The 21,058-nt window shown below is 44.4% G+C and overlaps 1 protein-coding gene across 5 annotated transcripts in view; it reads right to left on the bottom strand.

The window, feature by feature from the left end:
• The window catches only part of LOC310699466 (unconventional myosin-XVB-like), a 66,475-nt gene that overhangs the window by 42,902 nt on the left and 2,515 nt on the right, over positions 1-21,058 (bottom strand). The window contains exons 2-13 of one of the 5 annotated variants that reach the window (XM_083487308.1): positions 20,675-20,800; positions 19,244-19,321; positions 18,282-18,436; positions 18,030-18,075; positions 16,618-16,742; positions 15,954-16,071; positions 15,245-15,420; positions 14,950-15,043; positions 6,462-6,513; positions 2,496-2,553; positions 1,405-1,535; positions 349-444 (exon numbers count right to left, since the gene is read on the bottom strand). In XM_083487308.1, the coding sequence (XP_083343434.1) occupies positions 349-444; positions 1,405-1,535; positions 2,496-2,553; positions 6,462-6,464 (288 nt within the window). In that variant the 5' untranslated portion in view covers positions 6,465-6,513; positions 14,950-15,043; positions 15,245-15,420; ... (4 more) ...; positions 19,244-19,321; positions 20,675-20,800. Of the gene's footprint in view, positions 1-348; positions 445-1,404; positions 1,536-2,495; positions 2,554-6,461; positions 6,514-9,081; positions 9,231-14,949; positions 15,044-15,244; positions 15,421-15,953; positions 16,072-16,617; positions 16,743-18,029; positions 18,076-18,281; positions 18,437-19,243; positions 19,322-20,674; positions 20,801-21,058 lie in introns of those variants that run through there. The other 4 variants (XM_083487306.1, XM_083487305.1, XM_083487307.1 and 1 more) reach the window with 4 other exon arrangements.

Here is a 21,058-nt window from a genome sequence, read left to right as displayed (position 1 = left end):
CTGAAGAAGCTGCCAACCACTCCTTTGTGATAGCAGAACAACCCGTTGGCAATTAAGCCCCCGACTGGAAGCACCACAGTGTAGAAACACAACCCCCCACCCCACCCCCAGCCAAGCATGCAACAGGTCATCTTTGTGTCTAGGTCAAAGAGATTTTGCAGGCTTCTGAAACCATACTAACACTTTGCAAAGCTTGCTCCCCAGAGGAAAATCAGTATAGCTGTACACACCATGGGCTGTGATTCCCTCCTTCAAAGCTCCTTTAACTTTGAGTGGGGGGACGGGACCATCTCCTATCTCCAGCGAGGCCTAGCTACTTAACTGCTTGCTCATTTATTTTTTCCTTACCACTTTGTTGAGCTGCAGAGCACTTTGCCTCTGCTCACCATCCAGTCTGGTCAAAGGCTGTTGCAGGGGCTGCCCAAGGGCAGGGAAACCCACTTCCTACAATGGACGAGGAACAGAAGCGCTGAGTTCATAAGCAGCATTACTAATGTTAGGCAAAGTGAAGACACTGCGGTGTGCATCGCTCTCAGAGCCACCACTGTTCAGGTAGGGCAAAGCAAAGGGTCTTTTGTTTCCCCCAATCATTTCTCCCATGTGACAGCAGCAGAGTTGACAGCCAAAGTAAAGAGGAAGGGTGAAGAAGCCCAGTGGACTGGGGGGGCTACAGGTGCAAGAAGGAAAGAACTAGATCAGTGTTTCCCAAACACTGGGTCTCCAGCTGCTTTTGGACTACAATTCTCATCATTGCTGACCACCGGTCTTGCTAGCTAGGGATAAAGGGAGGTGTAGTCCAAAAACTGTGGATTAACTGTGGGTTAAGCAGCGATGTGAGTTAAACCACAGAGCCTAGGGCTTGCCGATCAGAAGGTTGGCGGTTCAAATCCCCGTGCTGCCAGAAGCAGCTTAGTCATGCTGGCCACATGACCCAGAAGCTGTATGCCAGCTCCCTCGGCCAAAAAAGCAAGATGAGCACCGCAACCCCAGAGTCGTCCGTGACTAGACCTAATGGTCAGGGGTCCCTTTACCTTTAGTCCAAAAACAGCTGGAGACCCAGTGTCCGGGAAAGACTTATCTAGAGCTTTTCTTCCCGCAAAACACTCGGATGATCACCATCAAATAGATGGACTTTTACTACAGGGAAATAAACAGAACTGAGATCTGTTTGACAATGAATTAGACTGCCTTGAAATATGACAGGCTCTCCTTTGCTTAAGGCATTTAAGCAGAGGCTAGACAGCCATGGGACAGGGATGTTGTAGCTGCATTCTGCACCTAGGATTGGACCAAATGGCATCCCAAGTCCCTTCCAACTCTAAACGTTCTATGAAGTGAGTGGAAGAGACAATGATGGCCGCTGGCTTTTCTAGTGAACTCCAACTTTCCGAGATGACCTCCTACCTGGAAATGCGACCTTATGAAGGAAGAGAATGGAAAGCTATTGATGTCAGGTGGCAGAGAGAGATCAGCCTTTGCTTTAACTTCTGGAGGGGAGACTTCTGTGACCTGATTAATTTGGGCATGGTGGTGACCTGCAAGACAGGAAAACACTAATAATATTAGCTCAGTTGGTGTGGCACACCCTTGCTTTTTTATGTTGCTACTGAGATCAACAGGGATTTTTTGGGTGTCCAAACAAATACTAAGCGAAAGCAATAACGACAACTGTAGCTACAATGGGCGGGGGGGGGGGACCTAAGAAGTGCCTGCTGTATCAGGTCAATGGCCCGTCTGGTCCAGCACCCTGTTCTAACAGTGGCCACCCAGATAGCCAGAAGCGAATGCTTGGTGGGTTCTAGACTAGCACATTCTCAGTTCACAAAGGTTCATGGTGAGGCCCAGCAGTGTTTATGCCCAGAATCCTTTGTGACAAGTAGTGGTTCTATGGCAGACACTCAAGTCCTTTGGCAAACAAATCAATGGCAAAAGTATCTCCCCAAAGCTTGGAAGACCACTGCATGTATTAGCTATCACAAATTGGCAAGCACTGTCTGTCAATACAGTGGTACCTCAGGTTAATAACTTAATTCGTTCTGGAGGTCCGTTCTTAAACTGAAACTGTTCTTAACCTGAGGTACCACTTTAACTAATGGGGCCTCCAGCTGCCGCCGCACAATTTCTGTTCGAATCCTGAGGTAAAGTTCTTAACCCTAGGTACTCTTTCTGGGTTAGTGGAACCTGTAACCTGAAGCGTTTGTAACCTGAGGTGCCACTGTATCTAATATTGAAATCGAACATTACTGGCTAGTGATCACTTAAGCAACTGAACTGCTTAATCAGACCAAAGACCTATCCAGGCCAGCATTCTGTTCCAAGAGTAACCAACCAGATGCCACAAGCAGCAGGACATTATGTAAGGACACCCTATGTAAGTTTACAAGACTATTTTTTGGAGGGGGAATTTATTTCAGCTCTACTCTAAAGCATAACACGTGTGGTGTATGGACTTTAGCCAAAAAAAAAAAATCACGAGTCCAAGGCTCTCTGCTCACCTTCAGCCAAACGCAGTAAGGCAGCAAGCTCAGCAGGGATTTCCAGCCGCCGAACATCCTACAGAGGAAATGAATCAAAGGGGTGGTTTATTGATTGATTGAATAACTTTCCCCCTAGCGTTTTGTTTTTTAAAAGAAAAAAACTCAAAAGAATACAACAGCAATCTATCCCTTCCATAACCAACTTAATAAACTAGGGTAAGTGGGTGGGTAGACTTGAATGAGCTGCTTCCCCCCCCCCAAGAACCCCAAGATCTAGAATCCAGAGCGAGGTACAAAAGTCATGCAGTTTGAATGGAACAACAGAGTGCCTCTCTGAGCACACTCAAAGCGTTGTTATTAAAAGCAGAAGATAGATGTTTCCACTTGATAAAAACTTCCATATTTAATACTTCCATATTTAATAACTTCCATATTTAATACTTCCATATTTAATACTTATGCACTGGTGTATGAATTCACCCTTAAGGAAAAGGAAAACAGGAAAAGACATACCATGTTCTATGTACAGAGGACTGTACCTGCCGGAATGCTTATGTGACAAAATCAAAACACGTGATTTTCAAACACCACCCGCTTCCCATGCAGTTAACGACTGATTAGTGATGTGGGATGCAGAGTTGTATGGTAAAGAAATACAGTGTGATGACCCATCGTGATCCGAGTGGCAACTACATTTGCAAAAAATAATAATACCTGGACAGTGATGCCTCATCAATGAAAGGGGCTTAACAAACACATAGTCTCTGCTATCCACTCAGTCTTGCTAGATATAGATTGAGGCGATGTCAGGCCTCAAAATACGTTTGGGAAACTGATTTGAATACAGAATTTGAAGATGAAGTTTGCAAAGCTTACTGGAACAAACCTACAATCGCTACAGCATCTAATCAAATTCAAGAATGTACAAGGTTGTACACAGATGGCACCTTTACGTCTGCACACATTTCACACATCTCCCCAACTATTGCCCATTACAACATTCAGTGCCAGTAAGTCTGACATGTTATTTACAATGTAAAGCTAAGATTTTAATGGAAAAACCAAGATTTTAATTATCTTTTAATAAATTGTCACAGGAAGGCCTTCTGGAGAACAAATGAGTGCTTTTTTTTTTTTGCAAGAACAGTTTTAATTTCTTCAGTAGCACATTTTGTGGCTGTTTCAGTCTAGCCTCAAAGGAGTTTAGTGTTCAAAGCAAACTATCCTCTCAGAAGCGGTATGGGGGGGGGGGGGTTGTGCTGGCCACCTGCTGTGACTCAGCTTTTTTTTTTTTTAAATTAACACAATAAAGCAACATCAGAAACAACACTTGGGAGTACAAACTTGTTATTTGACCAACTAAAATAAAACCATAGAATACAAACACAGCTGTGCATTATTCCTGCTCAGTTAAAAGACATTCAGAAGAATTAATTACTTTTCATCTCATAGTAATGCTCTCCACAAATCAACCTGAGTTTCTGAAAGCTGCTTTAAGTTCCTGTTCCTGTTCCTGTTTACATAGGTCAAGAAAGGCATCTAAGCCTGCCAAATTTATTCTTTTTTTTGCAGCTCATCTAATTACTCACCCAGTGAGCTAGTCTGACAGCTTAACCAACACAGGGCCAATGCTAATAGGGTATCAATTGCCCCATTACTGCAGAGATACATTTTCCCCCAAAGACCACCTCCCAGAAGTCTCTAGCATATCCATACCTTCCACCCAGATTTCAATTAACCCTCTCATTGCAGTTCCCAGCCTGCTTCTGTGTGTCCTTGCAATCACCCCTGGTCCACCTTCCTATTCCTTACACTTGCATAAAATACCAGAGGCATTACAAAAGGTATTCACAGGTCAGATTAGGGAGAAAGGAAAGGGGCAGCAAAGACCGATGTACGTCTATGATGTTAATACATGCTGTTAACAAAGTTGCAAACAAATTCCATACGATTTGATTTTTTGGAAAAAAGAAAGAACAAATTCCTATGCCCCACAAATAACCCAGAGATTCATTTTAAATAAAAGCACACATTCTACTCATGTAAAAACACGCTGATTCCCGGACCATCCATGGGCTGGATTTAGAAGGCAATTGGGCCGAATCCGGCCCCTGGGCCTTAGTTTGCCTACCCATGCTCAAAAACCTGCCAAGTGGAATCACTCTCAGTGACTCTTGATTATTTACTTGTTTACACTCCACCTTTTCTCTGAAACCAGGGCTCAAGGGGGCTCACAAAAAATAAAATGAATACAGACAAAACACACACATAATTTTTAAACAATAAACTTTTATATATTTTAGCTATTAAGCTATCCATGGGATTAAAACAATGTAAAAAGCATATCTACTAAAATGCTAACCTTTAAAACAAACAGGGACAGGCATAGTGGCAGAAGCTGCATCTCATGTGCCACAGGCATTTATGTAATGGGCACCAACAAAATGTGATGATTGCCTTAACACAAGTGCTATCTTGAGAGACATCATGTGAATCACTTTAAACCAATGATTAACAATCACACTAAACCAATCATCACAGAGTGGAAAGATCAATGATTAAAGTCACCTGGCAATACCAGAGCTTGACAACGCCAAGAGGTTTTGCTGCTTAAAGTGGAGCCCAAATAGCACCCTCCCCCCACAATAGGGTCAACGTTTTAGGAAGGCTTCTTGCAGCATTCAGACCCCAATCTCTGCCTCTATTCTCCCTTCCTGAGTTCTGCTGCCACCTGGAGAAGGTTGCTTTACCATGTTGCCTTTTGTGGCAGGGCCCTATTAAAACAACTGTGAGAGAAATACCAGAATTTTCAATTTGTATCTGCCCTAATGTTCAGAGTATTAGGGTGTTGCCAGAACGTGGGCATGCATGGACATCAAAGAACTCTGCTTTGTGCTTGCTAAATCTGCACACATACAGCTGTGCCAGTATTCCAGAGGGATCGACAGATCTTTTGTAGGGACAGACTAAGCACAAAGAGTCCTGGCAGCACCTTAAGCACCTATATGTTTTGGCATTGGTGTATCGGCACTGTAACTGCATGATCCATCTTATAACTGCAGGCACCAATTTCAAGAAAGTCGACACAGAACAGGGCAACTTGCTGCCAACGCTGTCTCTGACACAGTAGAGACACCAAGGGTTCAACTAGACAATATGTCAACTCTGTAACTGTGTCCTTAAGAGCATGGCATTTTAAAAACACACACTGTCAGCCTGCAGTGTTGGAGTCAGATAATTTTAGATTTCATACTTAGCAGCCTGATGTGAGGACCCTCTTTAGATGGCAATTAGTAAAAAGGTAACGACTATTAGGTCCAGTCATGACCGACTCTGGGGTTGCGGCGCTCATCTCGCTTTATTGGCCGAGGGAGCCGGCATACAGCTTCTGGATCATGTGGCCAGCATGACTAAGCCGCTTCTGGTGAACCAGAGAAGCGCACGGAAACGCCGTTTACCTTCCCACTGGAGCAGTACCTATTTATCTACTTGCACTTTGAGGTGCTTTCGAACTGCTAGGTGGGCAGGAGCAGGGACCGAGCAACGGGAGCTCACCCCGTCGCGGGGATTCGAACCGCCACCTTCTGATCAGCAGGTCCTAGGCTCTGTGGTTTAACCCACAGCGCCACCCGCGTCCCAGATGGCAATTACTTCACTTTAAAATGTGTAAGTGAAACCTGCTGCATTTGTCAGACCCCTCCTGTTCTTTCTGGCGAGAGGGACCCTGGTCTTCTGTGACAGCATCCCTGCCAGCCCAGCTGCCCAGTCCAGACCTTTGCCCACCCCCCACCCCACTATGGTCTCAATCTGGACTGAGGCTTCCATACTGGAGATTTACACAGGGGAAAACAGCTCCCATTGAAGTGAATGGTAGTTATTCCCCATGCAAACCGGGGGTGTCAGCATAAAACTCTAAAACAAAGCTTTGGTTTCACAAATGTTATCAGGCTTTGCCAGATTATACCCTGTATTTAATTGACATACCATTTTCCAGACACCTGCGTTCCTCAGCACCTTTGCCCAGTGACTCGTTCCTCTGTAATCAGGACAGGATAAAAAAAAATCATGCATGCTTGCAAGGTGTGTTCACTGACAGACTATCCTTTGCGCAAAAGAAATTTCAGCATTACCCAAGGATTGCTACTAGGAGATGTGCTTTTTAGATTGTTTATAAATGATATAAGGGTTTGGGGTGAGCAATGAGGTAGTCAAGTTTGCAAATGATACTCAATTGTTCGGGGTGGCGAAGAGCTCCAAAATAACCTCTCTGAACTGAACGAAGGGGATGCAAAACAGCAAATGCAATTCAATGAAAACAAGGGTAAAAGGGGTCTGAAGTGGACTTGATTTTTTTTATATATTTTTAAAGTGTGGTGTGTATGTGTATGTGTATGTGTTGTAGTAATAACCTAATAAAAAGCATGTTAAAAATATAAATAATAAATAATAATTATTATTATAGTGGTACCTCAAGTTAAGTACTTAATTAGTTCCGGAGGTCCGTTCTTAACCTGAAACTGTTCTTAACCTGAGGTACCACTTTAGCTAATGGGGCCTCCCGCCGCCGCCGCGCCGCCGGAGCACGATTTTTGTTCTCATCCTGAAGCAAAGTTCTTAACCCAAGGTACTATTTCTGGGTTAGCAGAGTCTGTAACCTGAAGCGTATGTAACCTGAAGCGTATGTAACCAGAGGTACCACTGTGTTGTTGTTGTTGTTGTTGTTGTTGTTGTTGTTGTTGTTGTTGTTATTAAAAAATGAAGTGGAGATGATTGACCAGGAATACGACCTGGGGGGTCGTGCCTGATAGCTTGATGAAGATGAACCCATGTGAGGCAAGGTAAATTCCATGCTAATGATAATTAGGGACGAATTTAAAATAAAATTGCCACAGATCGTATTGATATTATGACAGCGTATGCTGCAACCACACTTGGGGTACTGTGTACGGTTCCAGTCACCTGAAAACGGGTATTATACAGCTGGAGAAGGTTCAGGAAAATCATCAAAGGGATGGCACAACTCCTCTGAGAGGAAAGGTTGGCCTTTTTAGTTTAAACAAAAAGGTAAGAGGAGACATGATACAGAGCGGTAAGCTTATGCATGGTGTGACAAAACTGCCCAGAGAAAAGTATGCTCCTGAATACAAGTTGATGGGAATCAGAGATGAGGAGAGAGTTGTGGCACTCATGTCTCATGTCCTTCTTTTTGGGTCTTTCCAGAGGCATCTGCTTGGCCACTGTGGGAACAGGGCACTGCACTAGATGCACCACAACTGGCTCGATCCAACAGGCCCTTTTTATGTTCTCCTTATGATAAGGGGATTTGAATTCTCTTGTCAATCTAGATGATGCAAATCTCCCTACTGTAGAGCAGCAGCCAATGTGGCGTCCTCCAGATGTTTTTAGCCCAAGCCAGCATGGTGAACAATCAGGGATAATGGGAGTTGTATTTCAGAATATCGGAGGGCGGGCACCACACTGGGTACCATCACTGTAAGGTATAGCAACTCCCATCTCTGAAGGTACGACTGAAAACCAAGGCAGGCTGAGCTCTTTAAGACTCTTTCACTTTCCCCTCCTTTCTGGTTTGTTTCACAGACCTTTCTTATAACCCTGTTAAACCCTACAATCGGTAACCCTGCACACACCACATCATCATTGTTGTAATGTCAGGGCAGCAGATACCGTATTTTCCCGTGTATAAGACACCCCCAGGTATAAGGCGACCCCTATTTTTTTGAAGCCAGAATTAAGAAATCAATATTTTAAACATCAAACAGAACAACTTTGATATTTTATTAAATATTCAAAGCACCGGCACTGGCATAGCAACCTGGGGTAGCATGCCCCACCAGGAACCAAGTTCGCCCAAAGTTTTTGAGTGTTTTTTGAGAGATCGCCCAAGCCTGGCACCCGCGAGGGACAGTGGCTTGGGCGGTTCTGGCAGCTTGTTCACAGTAGCCACGGGGATGTAAGTAGTGTTTTCTTTAACCCCTGTGCATTCGCCATCCATGTATAAGACGACCCCCAATTTTTAAAGCAAAAAACATTGTCTTATGCATGGCAAAATACGGTAACTCTTTTATGCCTACAATACAATTATCCACAGATGTTTAACCAGAATATGAATCAATGAGTTTATAGCAATGTCCTTGGCAGGTCACATACAACTTTATTTTCAGGTGGGCCCCGTACCCATGGTTCATTAAATCCAGTATCCTGTCTCCAAATGTGGCTAAAATCAGGTGCTTCAGGAAGTTTTAACAGCATGGAATGGGAGAGGGTAATGCAATTCTCTACCCAATGTTATTTAGTCCCAGTTATTTAACTCTAAGCTACATTAGCATTTAGCATTACAAATGTCCTATATGACTGATCCCAGCAAACGTATACAGTACTGTGCTTGGAAAATTTAATCACCTCTCCCCCTGTCCTTCCAGCTGCTGGAGAATGCAATTTTAAACTAGCCCTTGAAGGTTCACAGCTGAGTGTTTATTTCTCCCCAGATGGACATATAGAGTGGCAGAATCATAATCTCCTATCCGGCTTTGTCTTTCCCATATGTAAACGAAACATTTGCTGAGCCCTGTACAATGGCACTTGCCTGCTCTTCCGTGATCTATGGAGTATCCTTTCTCTTCCTCCCCACTGAGCGCAGCTGTGTGGCTGTTGCCACTGAGCAGCCAAAAGGAGCTACAAGGGGGCACAGCCCAGGTTAAAACTGAAGAGGGCTAAAGTCCTCCCAGTGCGGAACGACAAGGAGAGGGAGGTTCTGCAAGTCTTAACAGTGAACTTTGAGACCTTACACTGTTGCGTTTTCTTTCCTAAGTGCCGAGTGTATTCATAAAGTAAACACTGAGGGCAGGAATGATGAAGCCAAAGCACAGCTTTGTGGTGGTTTCCTGGGAAAGAAGAGCCGGGAGCTATTCAGGCTGGGAAGGACAGGTGCACAGCACATGCTCAACTCAGGCAGAACAGCAGACTAGGAAGCCTTGAACTACATGCATATCACAGAGCCTCCCAGGACTTATCACCACATATCTGGCAGCCATTTTCCTGGTACTTTAAGAGGCAATCCTTGCCATGGCTTTTGGCCCCCTGAGCTTTCTTTTCTCAGGGCGAGTCAAAAAGCAATTTAGCCAGTAGCATTGGATGGTACACCAGGATGATGTTCTCTGCTTATCTGGGAGTCCCAGAGAACAGGTGGAAAGGTGTGTCAGAGTTTCTCATGTTGACCTTGTACCTTCCCACATATTAACTGCATCACATTTGAATAAGCCAGGGTTCTTCGTAGTTCCTGGAGATCAAGGCTGCCTGTGCTTTGCACGTAAGACACCTGACAAGTCTCATTTACACTCAGGGGTGAGGAACCTCAGGCTGAGACACTGAATATGGTCCTAAGGCCTTTCTATAAAGCCTTTAAGACTCTCCCAAGCCCCTTCCCAGACCACACTCTTCACTGGCCCTGCTCTGTGCCCTCCTTGAACACACTTGCCTGAAGTGTGGTAATGCCTCTTACTTTCTAAGATAAAGAAAGTGTGGTGGCTGTACACACTTAGCATTCTATTTTAGAATCAATGGATACAGAGTACAGTTGTACCTTGGTTGTCAAACGCCTTGGTACTCGTCCGTTTTGGCTCCTGAATGCCGCTAACCCGGAAGTAAGTGTTCTGGTTTGTGAACGTTTTTTGGAAGCTGAATGTCCGACGCAGCTTCCACGGCTTCCGACTGAGTGCAGGAAGCACCTGCAGCCAATCAGAAGCCACGCCTTGTTCAGCGAACATTTTCGGAAGTTGAACGGACTTCCGGAATAGATTCCGTTCGACAACCAAGGTATGACTGTACTTGTATTTTCTATGTAGTCCTCACACAATCTACGCCTATTTCATATTTTTCTTCCCTAAAAATGCTCACTGAAAAAGTGGCTTCATTCCAAAAACAAAAGCTCATTGCAGATCCACACTGCATTACCTCGCAGTGAGTCCATTTTACAAAAGATGTAAAGGTAAAGGACCACTGGACAGTTAAGACAGGTCAAAGGCGACTATGGGGTGCGGCACTCATCTTGCTTTTCAGGCCAAGAGAGCCAGTGTTTGTCCGCAGACAGCTTTCCAGGTCATGTGGCCAGCATGACTAAACCGCTTCTGGTGCAAGAGAAGCCAGAGCACACGGAAATGCCGTTTACCTTCCTGTCGCAGTGGTACCTATTTATCTACCTGAACTGATGTGCTTTCAATCTGCTAGGTTGGGAGGAGCTGGGACAGAGCAATGGGAGCTCACCCTGTTGTGGGGATTCGAACCACCGACCTTCCGATTAGCAAGCCCAAGAAGCTCAGTGCCTCCTGCTCCCTTGCAACAGATGTAGGCAGCTCTGGTGGGGAGGTGTATCCATACCCGCTCAGTGACATTGTGAGTAGGCATATACCACATTCACACTGGCCACTTCCTTCTCCGTTCACCTGGGGCATGTACAGCAAGCAAAAGGTTCCAAATAGCCTAATCAAAGGGAAGGTTTTTCAAACATGTATCTAATAACCATACCCGTCCCTGTGGATGGCAGGATCCAGATTCAATTTACGCAGAAAGCAGCATGTTTAGGATGAACACGAATGATTCCAGATTGCAAAAAGCGAACCTTTTTTGTGCTGCGAAGCAGTTAGCGCCCACACGCAGCCCTAGTGTATGCATAGAGACATCTGAACGGAATGCAGCTGGCTATACAAAAGTGATGGTCACATTTGTTGCTCCACCCACTTTTGCCTCTATCCATCTTCACCAACCAATAGAATGAAGCTACCCACAGGGTTACCAAAACAAAACTATCGTTAGAAGGCGCTCCCCAAATTAAAAGCCCAGGGGCGGGGGGTTGCTTTTTAGCCAGAATATACATGCTTAAAAAAACACCACCAATGACAATGAGCGCTAGCCTCGGTTTCTTTTCCAAGTTTCATCTTCTCCCGAGTCATGACTGCTGGTGAAAATGCTGAAATTTTCTAGTATAGTAACACCAGTAATACCCCAGCACTTGTAACAAATATTTTAGAGATATAAATGAAGTTGTCAGAGCACAGCAGACGTGTGTTCAGGGTGTTTCTCAAAAGATACACACATGATTAGTTCTGGGAGTTGGGCACACATTATTCTGGACTAACCTCACACAAAGATTGAGACCACCTGGAAATTCCAGTAGCCAGATGTGGGTGACACAGGTCCAAACTGGCTACTCCCTAGGCAAGTTTTTGGAAATGCATTACAGAGACTCTTACTCTAATCTACTGTCTCCACTAAAAAAGCCACCTTGGATCCATAGCTAGTTGCATCCTCAATTAAAAAAGCTTCTTGATCAGGCATAGGCAAACTCGGCCCTCCAGATGATTTGGGACTACAACTCCCATCATCCCTAGCTAACAGGAACAGTGGTCAGGGATGATGGGAACCGTAGTCCCAAAATATCTGGAGGGCCGAGTTTGCCTATGCCTGTTCTTGATCTTAGCATATCAGGAAGAGGTCTTCATTCAACATTCCAATCTGATGCACAACTTTCTACATGAACAGAGTTTCAAAATAAATAAATAAATGACTCCACACGACTCCTAAAGAGGTTCAGCCCAGATTTCTACCATTCAAATCGACCACATCATTCTGCCCTGTGTATATAATGGTTACAATCAGGGCTTTTTTTCAGCCAGAACTCGCTGGAACTCAGTTCTGGTACCTCTCAGGTGGACACCATTGTCATTATAACAGAACAAGGGATGTGTTCATGGTGAGTTTTGGCACCTGTTTCCCCGCCTCTTCCACCAGTCCTACTTTGTCTTTGCAAACTTAATTTTTATTGATTTTCAGTACACATACATACATTCATAAATTACACATATATAGGTTACATATTTAACTTAGGCTCTATCATGCCTCTGACCTCCCTCCATTTCTTTGGTAAGTATCAAATAAAGTTCTAATATCACGTACTCTACATATCTTATTATCAACTACACGCTGTAAGAGTTATTCCAACCCTACCAGTGTCTTCAAAGATTTACAATTGTTTCTTATATACATCAAATATTTACTCCAATTTTCTTGAAACTTCTGCTCGTCCTGATCTCTTAATTTTCCTGATAGTCTGGCCAGTTCTGCGTAGTCCATCATTTTAACCTGCCAGTCCATTATATTCGGTATTATGTCTGTTTTCCAATTCTGAGCTAACATATTTCTGGCTGCTGTCGTGGCATATAAAAAGAGGTTTTTATCTTTTTTTTCAATTTCCTTTCCAATCAATCCCAGCAGAAAAGCTTCAGGTCTTTTTGGGAAAGTATATTTAAAGATTTTTTTAAGTTCGTTATAGATTAGTTCCCAAAAGCCCTTCACTTTACTACAGGTCCACCACATATGGTAGAGGTCACCCTCTACCTCTCCACACTTCCAACATTTCTTATTTTTTGTTCTATACATCCTTGCTAGCTTTACCGGCGTTAGATGCCATCTGTAGATCATTTTCCACAAATTCTCTTTTAAAGCAGTACAAGCCGTAAATTTCATGTTTACATTCCATAGTTCTTGCCACGCATCAAAATCGATATTATGGCCGAAATCAATAGCCCATTTAACCATAGCTTCCTTTATCTCTTTGTCTTTCGTATACCAATCCAATAATAAATCGTATGTTTTTGATAATAATTTATTTTTACCTTCTAGAATATCAATATTAAATTTAGATTTCTTATCCTCGAATCCCTTTTTCCTTTTATCTTCTTTTAGTAGATCATTAACTTGGTGATACTGTAACCACCCTGTATATAAATTCTCTACCTCTTTATACGGTTTGAGTTTTATATCTTGATCTGTCTTTTTGATTAGTTCTTCATAAGTAGCTTTTTTCCCTTCCATATTAACTTTTTTGATAGTTAAAACTTCTATTGGTGAAATCCACCAAGGGGTTTTCCTTTCCAATAGGTCTTTGTTTCTTTCCCTTTCTTTCTTTCTCCCAGTCCTACTTTGTCAAGGTGATGTCTGCTCTTCGCAATAAACACCCTCTGCTCACTCAGAGAGATATTTACAGTTCTTTATTAACATATGTGCAAACAGCTACAATTCCTAATCATGCATCTGAATCCAAGGAGTCAGATTCAGGGAGTGGCTTCCCTTGGTTCCTTCTCCAACATAGCAGGCGTGGGAAAGCACCGCTTCCCCTTCTCTTCCTGAACTTCCTGGTTGGTTACCAAACTTAAAACCATGGAGAGACCTGGTCTGAACAGAGACATTGGATTCTTATCTCATTATACATGACTAAGCCATTTTTCACCTTCTCACCCCTTGCCTTTTCCTGTAAGACCTATTGCAGTCGTTAAGAGTCGTCAACAGGCTCATCTCAGCTATCTGCCAATCACCCATTCCCACCACCCTTCTGAGTAATACCCCTCCCCACCTTCTCACTATATAGAAGAATCTGGCAACTTCTGTTTCAGTGTATCTGAAGAAGTGTGCATGCACACGAAAGCTCATACCAAGAACTAACTTAGTTGGTCTTTAAGGTGCTACTGGAAGGAATTTTTTTATTTTGACTATGGCAGACCAACACAGCTACCTATCTGTTCCTGGTTGGTGACAGGGCTTTTCAGCATCAGAGAGCCCTGTATTTCCCTTCTGATTCTCTCCTTGCTTTGATACTCCCCCTTCCCTTGCCCCAAGGGCGTTCCCTCTCTGTCCCATGACATACTTCCAATAACAGAATGCCCAGAAGTGCGTGAACAGCATGTGGATAGCCCACACAGAGAAACTGCTTCTCTTTTCTATATCTTCTGCTGGACCTCCGGACAACTTCGAAGTACGGCCATCTCCACTATCATTCACTGTTGCAAGCATTAACTTGCTAACTTGCCTTGCTTTCTGTTGTTGGGACCTTGTCTAAAACGTATGTGCCGAGTATTCCCATGTCACACTGTTGTTGTTGTTTAGTCGTGTCCGACTCTTCATGACCCCATGGACCAGAGCACGCCAGGCACTCCCTGTCTTCCATTGCCTCCCGCAGTTTGGTCAAACTCATGCTGGTAGCTTCGAGAACACTATCCAACCATCTCGTCCTCTGTCATCCCCTTCTCCTTGTGCCTTCCATCTTTCCCAACATCAGGGTCTTTTCCAGGGAGTCTTCTCTTCTCATGAGGTGGCCAAAGTACTGGAGCCTCAGCTTCAGGATCTGTCCTTCCAGTGAGCACTCAGGGCTGTTTTCCTTCAGAATGGATAGGTTTGATCTTCTTGCAGTCCATGGGACTCTCAAGAGTCTCCTCCAGCACCATAATTCAAAAGCATCAATTCTTTGGCGATCAGCCTTCTTTATGGTCCAGCTCTCACTTCTATACATCACTACTGGGAAAACCATAGCTTTAAGCCATGTCACACACAATCCCTCAAATAAAACCTTATAGCAGAAAAGTATATTACCTATTGCATTGCCAATTGTCAGTAACCCTATTACCTGGTATTGCCTCCTCTTATGAGTCAGTGGTCTAGAGACGAGCATGGCCACCCCAAACCGCATCAGGGTCTTCTTCAATCTTTGGTACCGTTTCCTGGAGGTTACAAAGAAAAGGGGAAGTCAGGAAACAAGAGACAACTGTGAGAATGTGGATTTCTAGCCAGTCCCACTGAAATCAGTACACATGAATGCACCAGGACTGAATGGAGTTTGGCCTTTCATTTAATGCTAAAAACAGTTCAGTTCTGTGGCCTTCAAGCCTTCCAACAGCACTACAACCTTTGCACTTTCTGACCTTGCCAGGTAACCCCGGAAATGAGCCTGGATGACCAAGGCCTTCTCCTTGAAGACCTGGAACCGCCTACGGTTGATGAGGCCTCTGAGATTGCGTTGAAGGGTAACAATTGCCCAGCTCAGCTTTTGATTCCATCTTCTCTCTAGCATCTGCCTCGCTTTTTCCTTCAAGAACACCTGGGTGCAGAAAGGAGTCAATAAAGAACATTGCTATTTGCAAGTGAAGGGTATGGCCTGATAGAGAGTCTTGGAGGGCCAAAATTGGTCCCTAAGCCTGGAGATTCCCCAAGTCTCTAATCCAGTTGCCCCTTTGGAATCAAGAGCCTTTGTAGTATAGTGGCCAGGTGTTAGACCAGGACCTTCAAATCCCCACTTGGCCATATAAGGAATTAGGCAGTCCTTGAGATACCCTGGACCCAAGTTGTTAAGGACCTTGTAAATCAATATAAGAACCCTGAACCTGGCCTGGTAGCGTATGACTAGCCAGTGAAAGCTTTCGAGCGCTGGAGTTACATGCTGACGATAGTTGTTGTCTCCATCAACTGTCTATCCGCAGCATTTTGCACCAGGCCAAGGGTAGCCCTGTACAGAGCACATGGCAGTGATAAGAGTCATGAGGTTACCAAGAGAATGCACCCCCCCCATGAAACCAACAGCATGCACACGGTCTTTCATAAGTTGCGGGGAAGAGAAGTGCTAAGGCACACCACCTTGGTGACTCCAATCTGATAGAGCTCCGAGAGATCTCCCACCACCTGCGAAAGCACTGCGGCGCAGCCATCTCTCTCCTGCAAGGAGTTCTGCCCTCGGCCGGCCAGGACTCCATACCTGATGAGCAGAAAGGAGACAGAACCATCTGCTAAAACTCCTTCAGCACAGGGTGTTACAGAGAAAGGAAGCAAATCCCAGCACTTCAGGAGCCAGGGACAACGTGTCTATGGAGCATTTGTTCTGATTTGTTTGCATGGTGGTTCTATGCTTTCCAGTGCATTTTTCCTTACCACAAAGTTCCAGGCTTTCAGAAACCTCCCTCTTTCCCACCCCTCCAACTCCCTAATGTCAGATGAAGAGTCTGCAGAGAATGTCCAAATGTAGGATCAACTGCTGTATCTTCTGAGTATGGCTCCTATAGTCTGGAATAACACCCGATTTTGACCCTGGAAGTCTTTTCCAATTAGTGTTCTAAAACTTTTGAAGTTGGCTGCGAGAGCCGCTGTGTTTTATTGCTCCAACTGTTTGGTTTGGCGTGTGTGATTTACTATCGTTATTGCATCTTAAATTGTTATTATGTTATTGGTGTGCCTTTCTTTTACAACGTTGTGTTAAAATAGGAGGAGGGCCCCTATGTGTTAAAATAGGAGGTAACAGGCTCACCTGATTAGGAAATGGCGGAATGGAATGCGGATGGGATAACCTTCTTTCCTGATGCATATGGCCTCCAAAATCCCAGAATGCCTTAGCTGAGAAGCCACGTATTCAGTATCAAATATGTTTGGCACCTGAAGTTTAAAGAGAATGGTCTCAATTAGCCAAATAAAGAAGGGAACAAGGACAAGACACAGAAAGGCCACTGGAAAGAACCAGTACCTTGTCGGCTCCCCCCACAAATTACCGGTACATCTGTGATCCCTGTGCTTGTCCACATCCGAACAACATGTGGATATTCCTGTGCTGCCCTGGACATTTCCCCTCTTTAATTGGAGGTCTTTTCCCAATTCCAACTTTCCAAAGATTTTAAAGGAAAAGCACATTTAAAGTGGGGGGGGGGGGTTTAGATAAAGGACAACACTGGGGTGAGGAAGACATCATACGGACACCCTTGCATTAAAGGGATGGATAATGCAAATCCATGGCTACCCAAATGGCTTGTGTCAGGGCAGCCTATGTAGAGTAAGACACCAGCCCTTCTTAGGTGTTATAGTCCACATGATTACTATTTACTGGGTGGCTGAGATTTTGAATACATGAGAGAGAATATTGGTACAAGACCTGCAATGAGCAAAACAGTTTCTCATCTAGCTTCCAAATACAGTCATACCTCGGGTTAAAGTTGCTTCAGGCTGAGCGTTTTCGGGTTGCGCTCCGCGGCGACCCGGAAGTAACCCAGAAGTTTCGCTGCTCGCGCATGCGCAGATGCTCAAAATGACATCACGCACATGCACAGAAGAGGCGAATCGCAACCCGCGCACGCTGCGTTTGCTTCAGGATGCGAGCGGGGCTCTGGAACGGATCCTGTTCGCATCCAGAGGTACCACTGTATACGTAATTTGACACTGTTTCTAGCAGAGGAACTAGATGGACATCTAAAGTGTCCTTTGTTTTTACAGCAAGTTTCTAGCTTGCTTCTAGCCATCAGAATACGTGGGGTGGGCTGCCAAAACGTTACTGTGCTCAGGAGCAGACTTTCTGGTAATTGGACAAGCATCCATGGAACTGCCAATGGCAAAAGTTGATGGATGCTGTAGTTCAGCAACACCTGGAGATCCAGAGGTCCCCAACACCTGGGTTAGAGCATGTTTTCAGAGAATCATAGAATTGTAGAGGTGGAAAGGACCACGAGGGTCATCTAGCTCAACTCCCGGCAATGCAGGAATCTTTCGCCGAACGTGAGGCTTGAACCCGTGACCGTGAGATTAAGAGTCCCATGCTCTACTGACTGAGCTATCCTTGAGCATGTGTATGGAAGAACTTTCCATTGATTTGCATAACTCAGTTGGGGCATTGTTTTGGTAGCATCTCAAAGACAGCCTCAGGTACAGCCTAGCCCTGCAAAGACCAAGTCTTACCTTTTTGGAATTAGGCTTGATGCACCGAACAAAGAAAATGTGGCTCCTGTAGGATAGAGAGAAAAGAAGTAAAGTGCGTCCATTTTAAAACAGCATGAGATGTGGCTCCAAACTAATTCTCCATCTTCAGCACCACAGCTCACTGAATGGGTGATCGGCAGCTCACTCTTTGACCTTGCCTTCCCACAGGCTCATGCTCCGTGCCATGAGGTGGCAACACAAATTGGTGGTAGCACCAGCACATTCCCTCACCTGTCTAGTTTAGCTGTGAGATCTTGCAAGGAGTGCTGGAATCTAGACACTAATGTAGAAGCTTGATGCGTCAGCCCTTGGACTCTAGTTCCACTTCCCGGTTCTCTCTGGTTCATCTGCTGTTCCTTCACTTTCTCAAAAAGGTGGGACACCAGCTTCAGAGAGGTGGACAAAAGAAATCAAAGTTTCAGAATAAACTTAGAACATTTAGTTGAAACGTTAGCATGGAGAAGGACCAGCTCCCTCCATACTCTGCCAATGAAAAAAGCAAAGAGCAGTTTTCAAACAATCCAATAGATCAACAAATAAAATAAAACTTTTATTATAGCCTCTTAGAACATATGTCCTTTACATAAGGTTCTACAATTACACAGTACAGTGGAGCCTCTGGTTAAGAACTTCATTCGTTCCAGAGGTCTGTTCTTAACCTGAAACTGTTCTTAATCTAAGATACCACTTTAGCTAATGGGGCCTCCTGCTGCCGCCGCGCTGCCGGAGCAGGATTTCTGTTCTCATCCTGAAGCAAAGTTCTTAACCCGAGGTACTATTTCTGGGTTAGCGGAGTCTGTAACCTGAAGCATCTGTAACCCGAGGTACCACTGTGTTCTTTATATATAAAAGGTTGATCAGCCAGTGCTGCTTATGCAAAAGATGAAACCATAGATGCAGATGTTTGCACCAGTTATAAAATAAATCTAAAAATAAACCAACTCCTCTCTGAAACAAACAAACAAAACAAAGCTATCTTGGAACAAGGGAGTGTCATGTGAAAGCATATACACCTCAGGAGTGATTTTTCTATCCACCAGGAAACTGGTATACAATTAAGTGTCTCTTGATGTCTACCAGTACCGCAGCACAAAGAAATTAGTATCAGAGAGAGCTCTACGTCTCTTGACTGTGAGATCATAGGAATAGTCTGCAGTGAAGCATAATAATTAACCCAAACTATTTGATTGTACCTTGTGATGGCTGTGGGAAAATATCTCCAGGACCTCTGTGCGTAACAGATCGTGGTTTTTATTCAGAAATTTGTGGACCTGTAAAGCCAAATTCCACATCACTCTCATTTGTTTTTAAAAACTACGTTAACAGAGCTTCTGAGGCTGCAATCCGATACCAACTTTCCCACTTACCTAGGTGTAAACTCCCCTGAAGTCCATCAATGGGACTTCTAAGTAGACATGTTCAGGAGTGCACTGTGAATCTCCTGTCAGTATAGTTCTTAGTTTACTTGCAATCCTGATTTCCAGCCTTTTCTGAGGAAGTTCTTCAACCCCAACTCTTGTTTTTGCAGATTAGAAACCAGGATAGCTGCCTGCAAAGCTGGAGGACCACTATCCAGTTAAATAAACAATTTTGCCCAACCCAAATCAAGTAATAATAATCAAGTCATAATTTCAGTTCTATTCCCCCCCCCCAAAAAAATTGTCTAGCCCTTCTTTTTCTAAAGAACCATTCAATACAATGGACAGCGTTCAAGTAAGTTGTTGCATGCCTGAAACAAGAACTACTCTCACAATGGGACTTCCCCCTCCATTGTCCCGTAAATCTGTTCTGGAGGGTTGGAGAAAAACCAAGATCAGATTTAGGGAAATAAGACAGGGGGAGTCTTATTGAGCAAGGGGACCTCATTCGGTGTATGCATACCCCATTTAGTGCTACTTAGAATTCTACTCTAGATAACAGATTGGAAGAGGACAAATTGAAAGAGCAGTACAGTGGTACCTCGGGTTAAGAACTTAATTCGTTCTGGAGGTCCATTCTTAACCTGAAACTGTTCTTAACCTGAGGTACCACTTTAGCTAACGGGGCCTCCTCCTGCTGCCACGCGATTTCTGTTCTCATCCTGAAGCAAAGTTCTTAACCCGAGGTACTATTTCTGGGTTAGTGGAGTCTGTAACCTGAAGGGTTTGTAACCCAAGGTACCACTGTATGCATGTTTAGAAGGCACTTTAAGACTATTAAATTTGGGGTTGCAAAACTGTAGGCTCTTTGGACACCCCTGTTGGGTGACCAATCCAGAGTGAAGAGACTGATACAACCAGGGCTCTTCCTTTGGATTACTGGCAGTAAAGTGGCACTTGTGTACGCTGCTGTCCAGAACCTCACCAGATGAAGTTGTGGCAAATTGACATGTCCTACTTCAGTCATAGGCAAACTCTGGCCCTCCAGATGTTTGGGACTACAATTCCCATCATCCCTAGCTAACAGGACCAGTGGTCAGAGATAGGAATTGTAGTCCCAAACATCTGGAGGGCCGGAGTTTGCCTGTGCCTGTCCTACTTGCTTGGGTGAGCAAAAGTTGCTTTGTGCTGCTTGAGCTAGGCAAACAAGCGCAGGTTAAATAGGGGAAGCAGGGGATGTTGGGAGGGGAGCAGGCTCCTCTATACCTGGTAGGTAACTGGTCCTGCATAATGCTGCACAGTGAAGACAGGCAAAGGCAGCTTCGGCTTGACGTACCAAGAGCTGCTGGCATGATGGTAATGGCACTTCTGCAAGAAGGTGTGGTCTGTGGCCTGGATAGGAAAGAAAACTCTCTCACACAGCAAAATAACAACTAGAAGTTGGGCATTTCGGCTGTGTGCATGCTATACCTTTCAAGCACATTTGGAAGAACACCCCCCCCAAAAAAGAATGCTGGGACATGCAATGTAGCCCTCACAGAGCAGGCATATACTATAAATGTATAGTGCATATGCAGCCATTGTGTCACCAACTCCATGATGTGGAACTGTCTACCAGCCAAGATTTGGCAGGTATCCTCGCTTTTGACT

The sequence above is a fragment of the Podarcis liolepis genome, assembly GCF_965112155.1.
Source record: "Podarcis liolepis genome assembly, chromosome: 2".
NCBI lineage: Eukaryota > Metazoa > Chordata > Lepidosauria > Squamata > Lacertidae > Podarcis > Podarcis liolepis.
The sequence above is the reverse complement of the archived record's forward strand: the minus strand, read 5'-3'. Positions and strand labels throughout refer to the sequence as shown.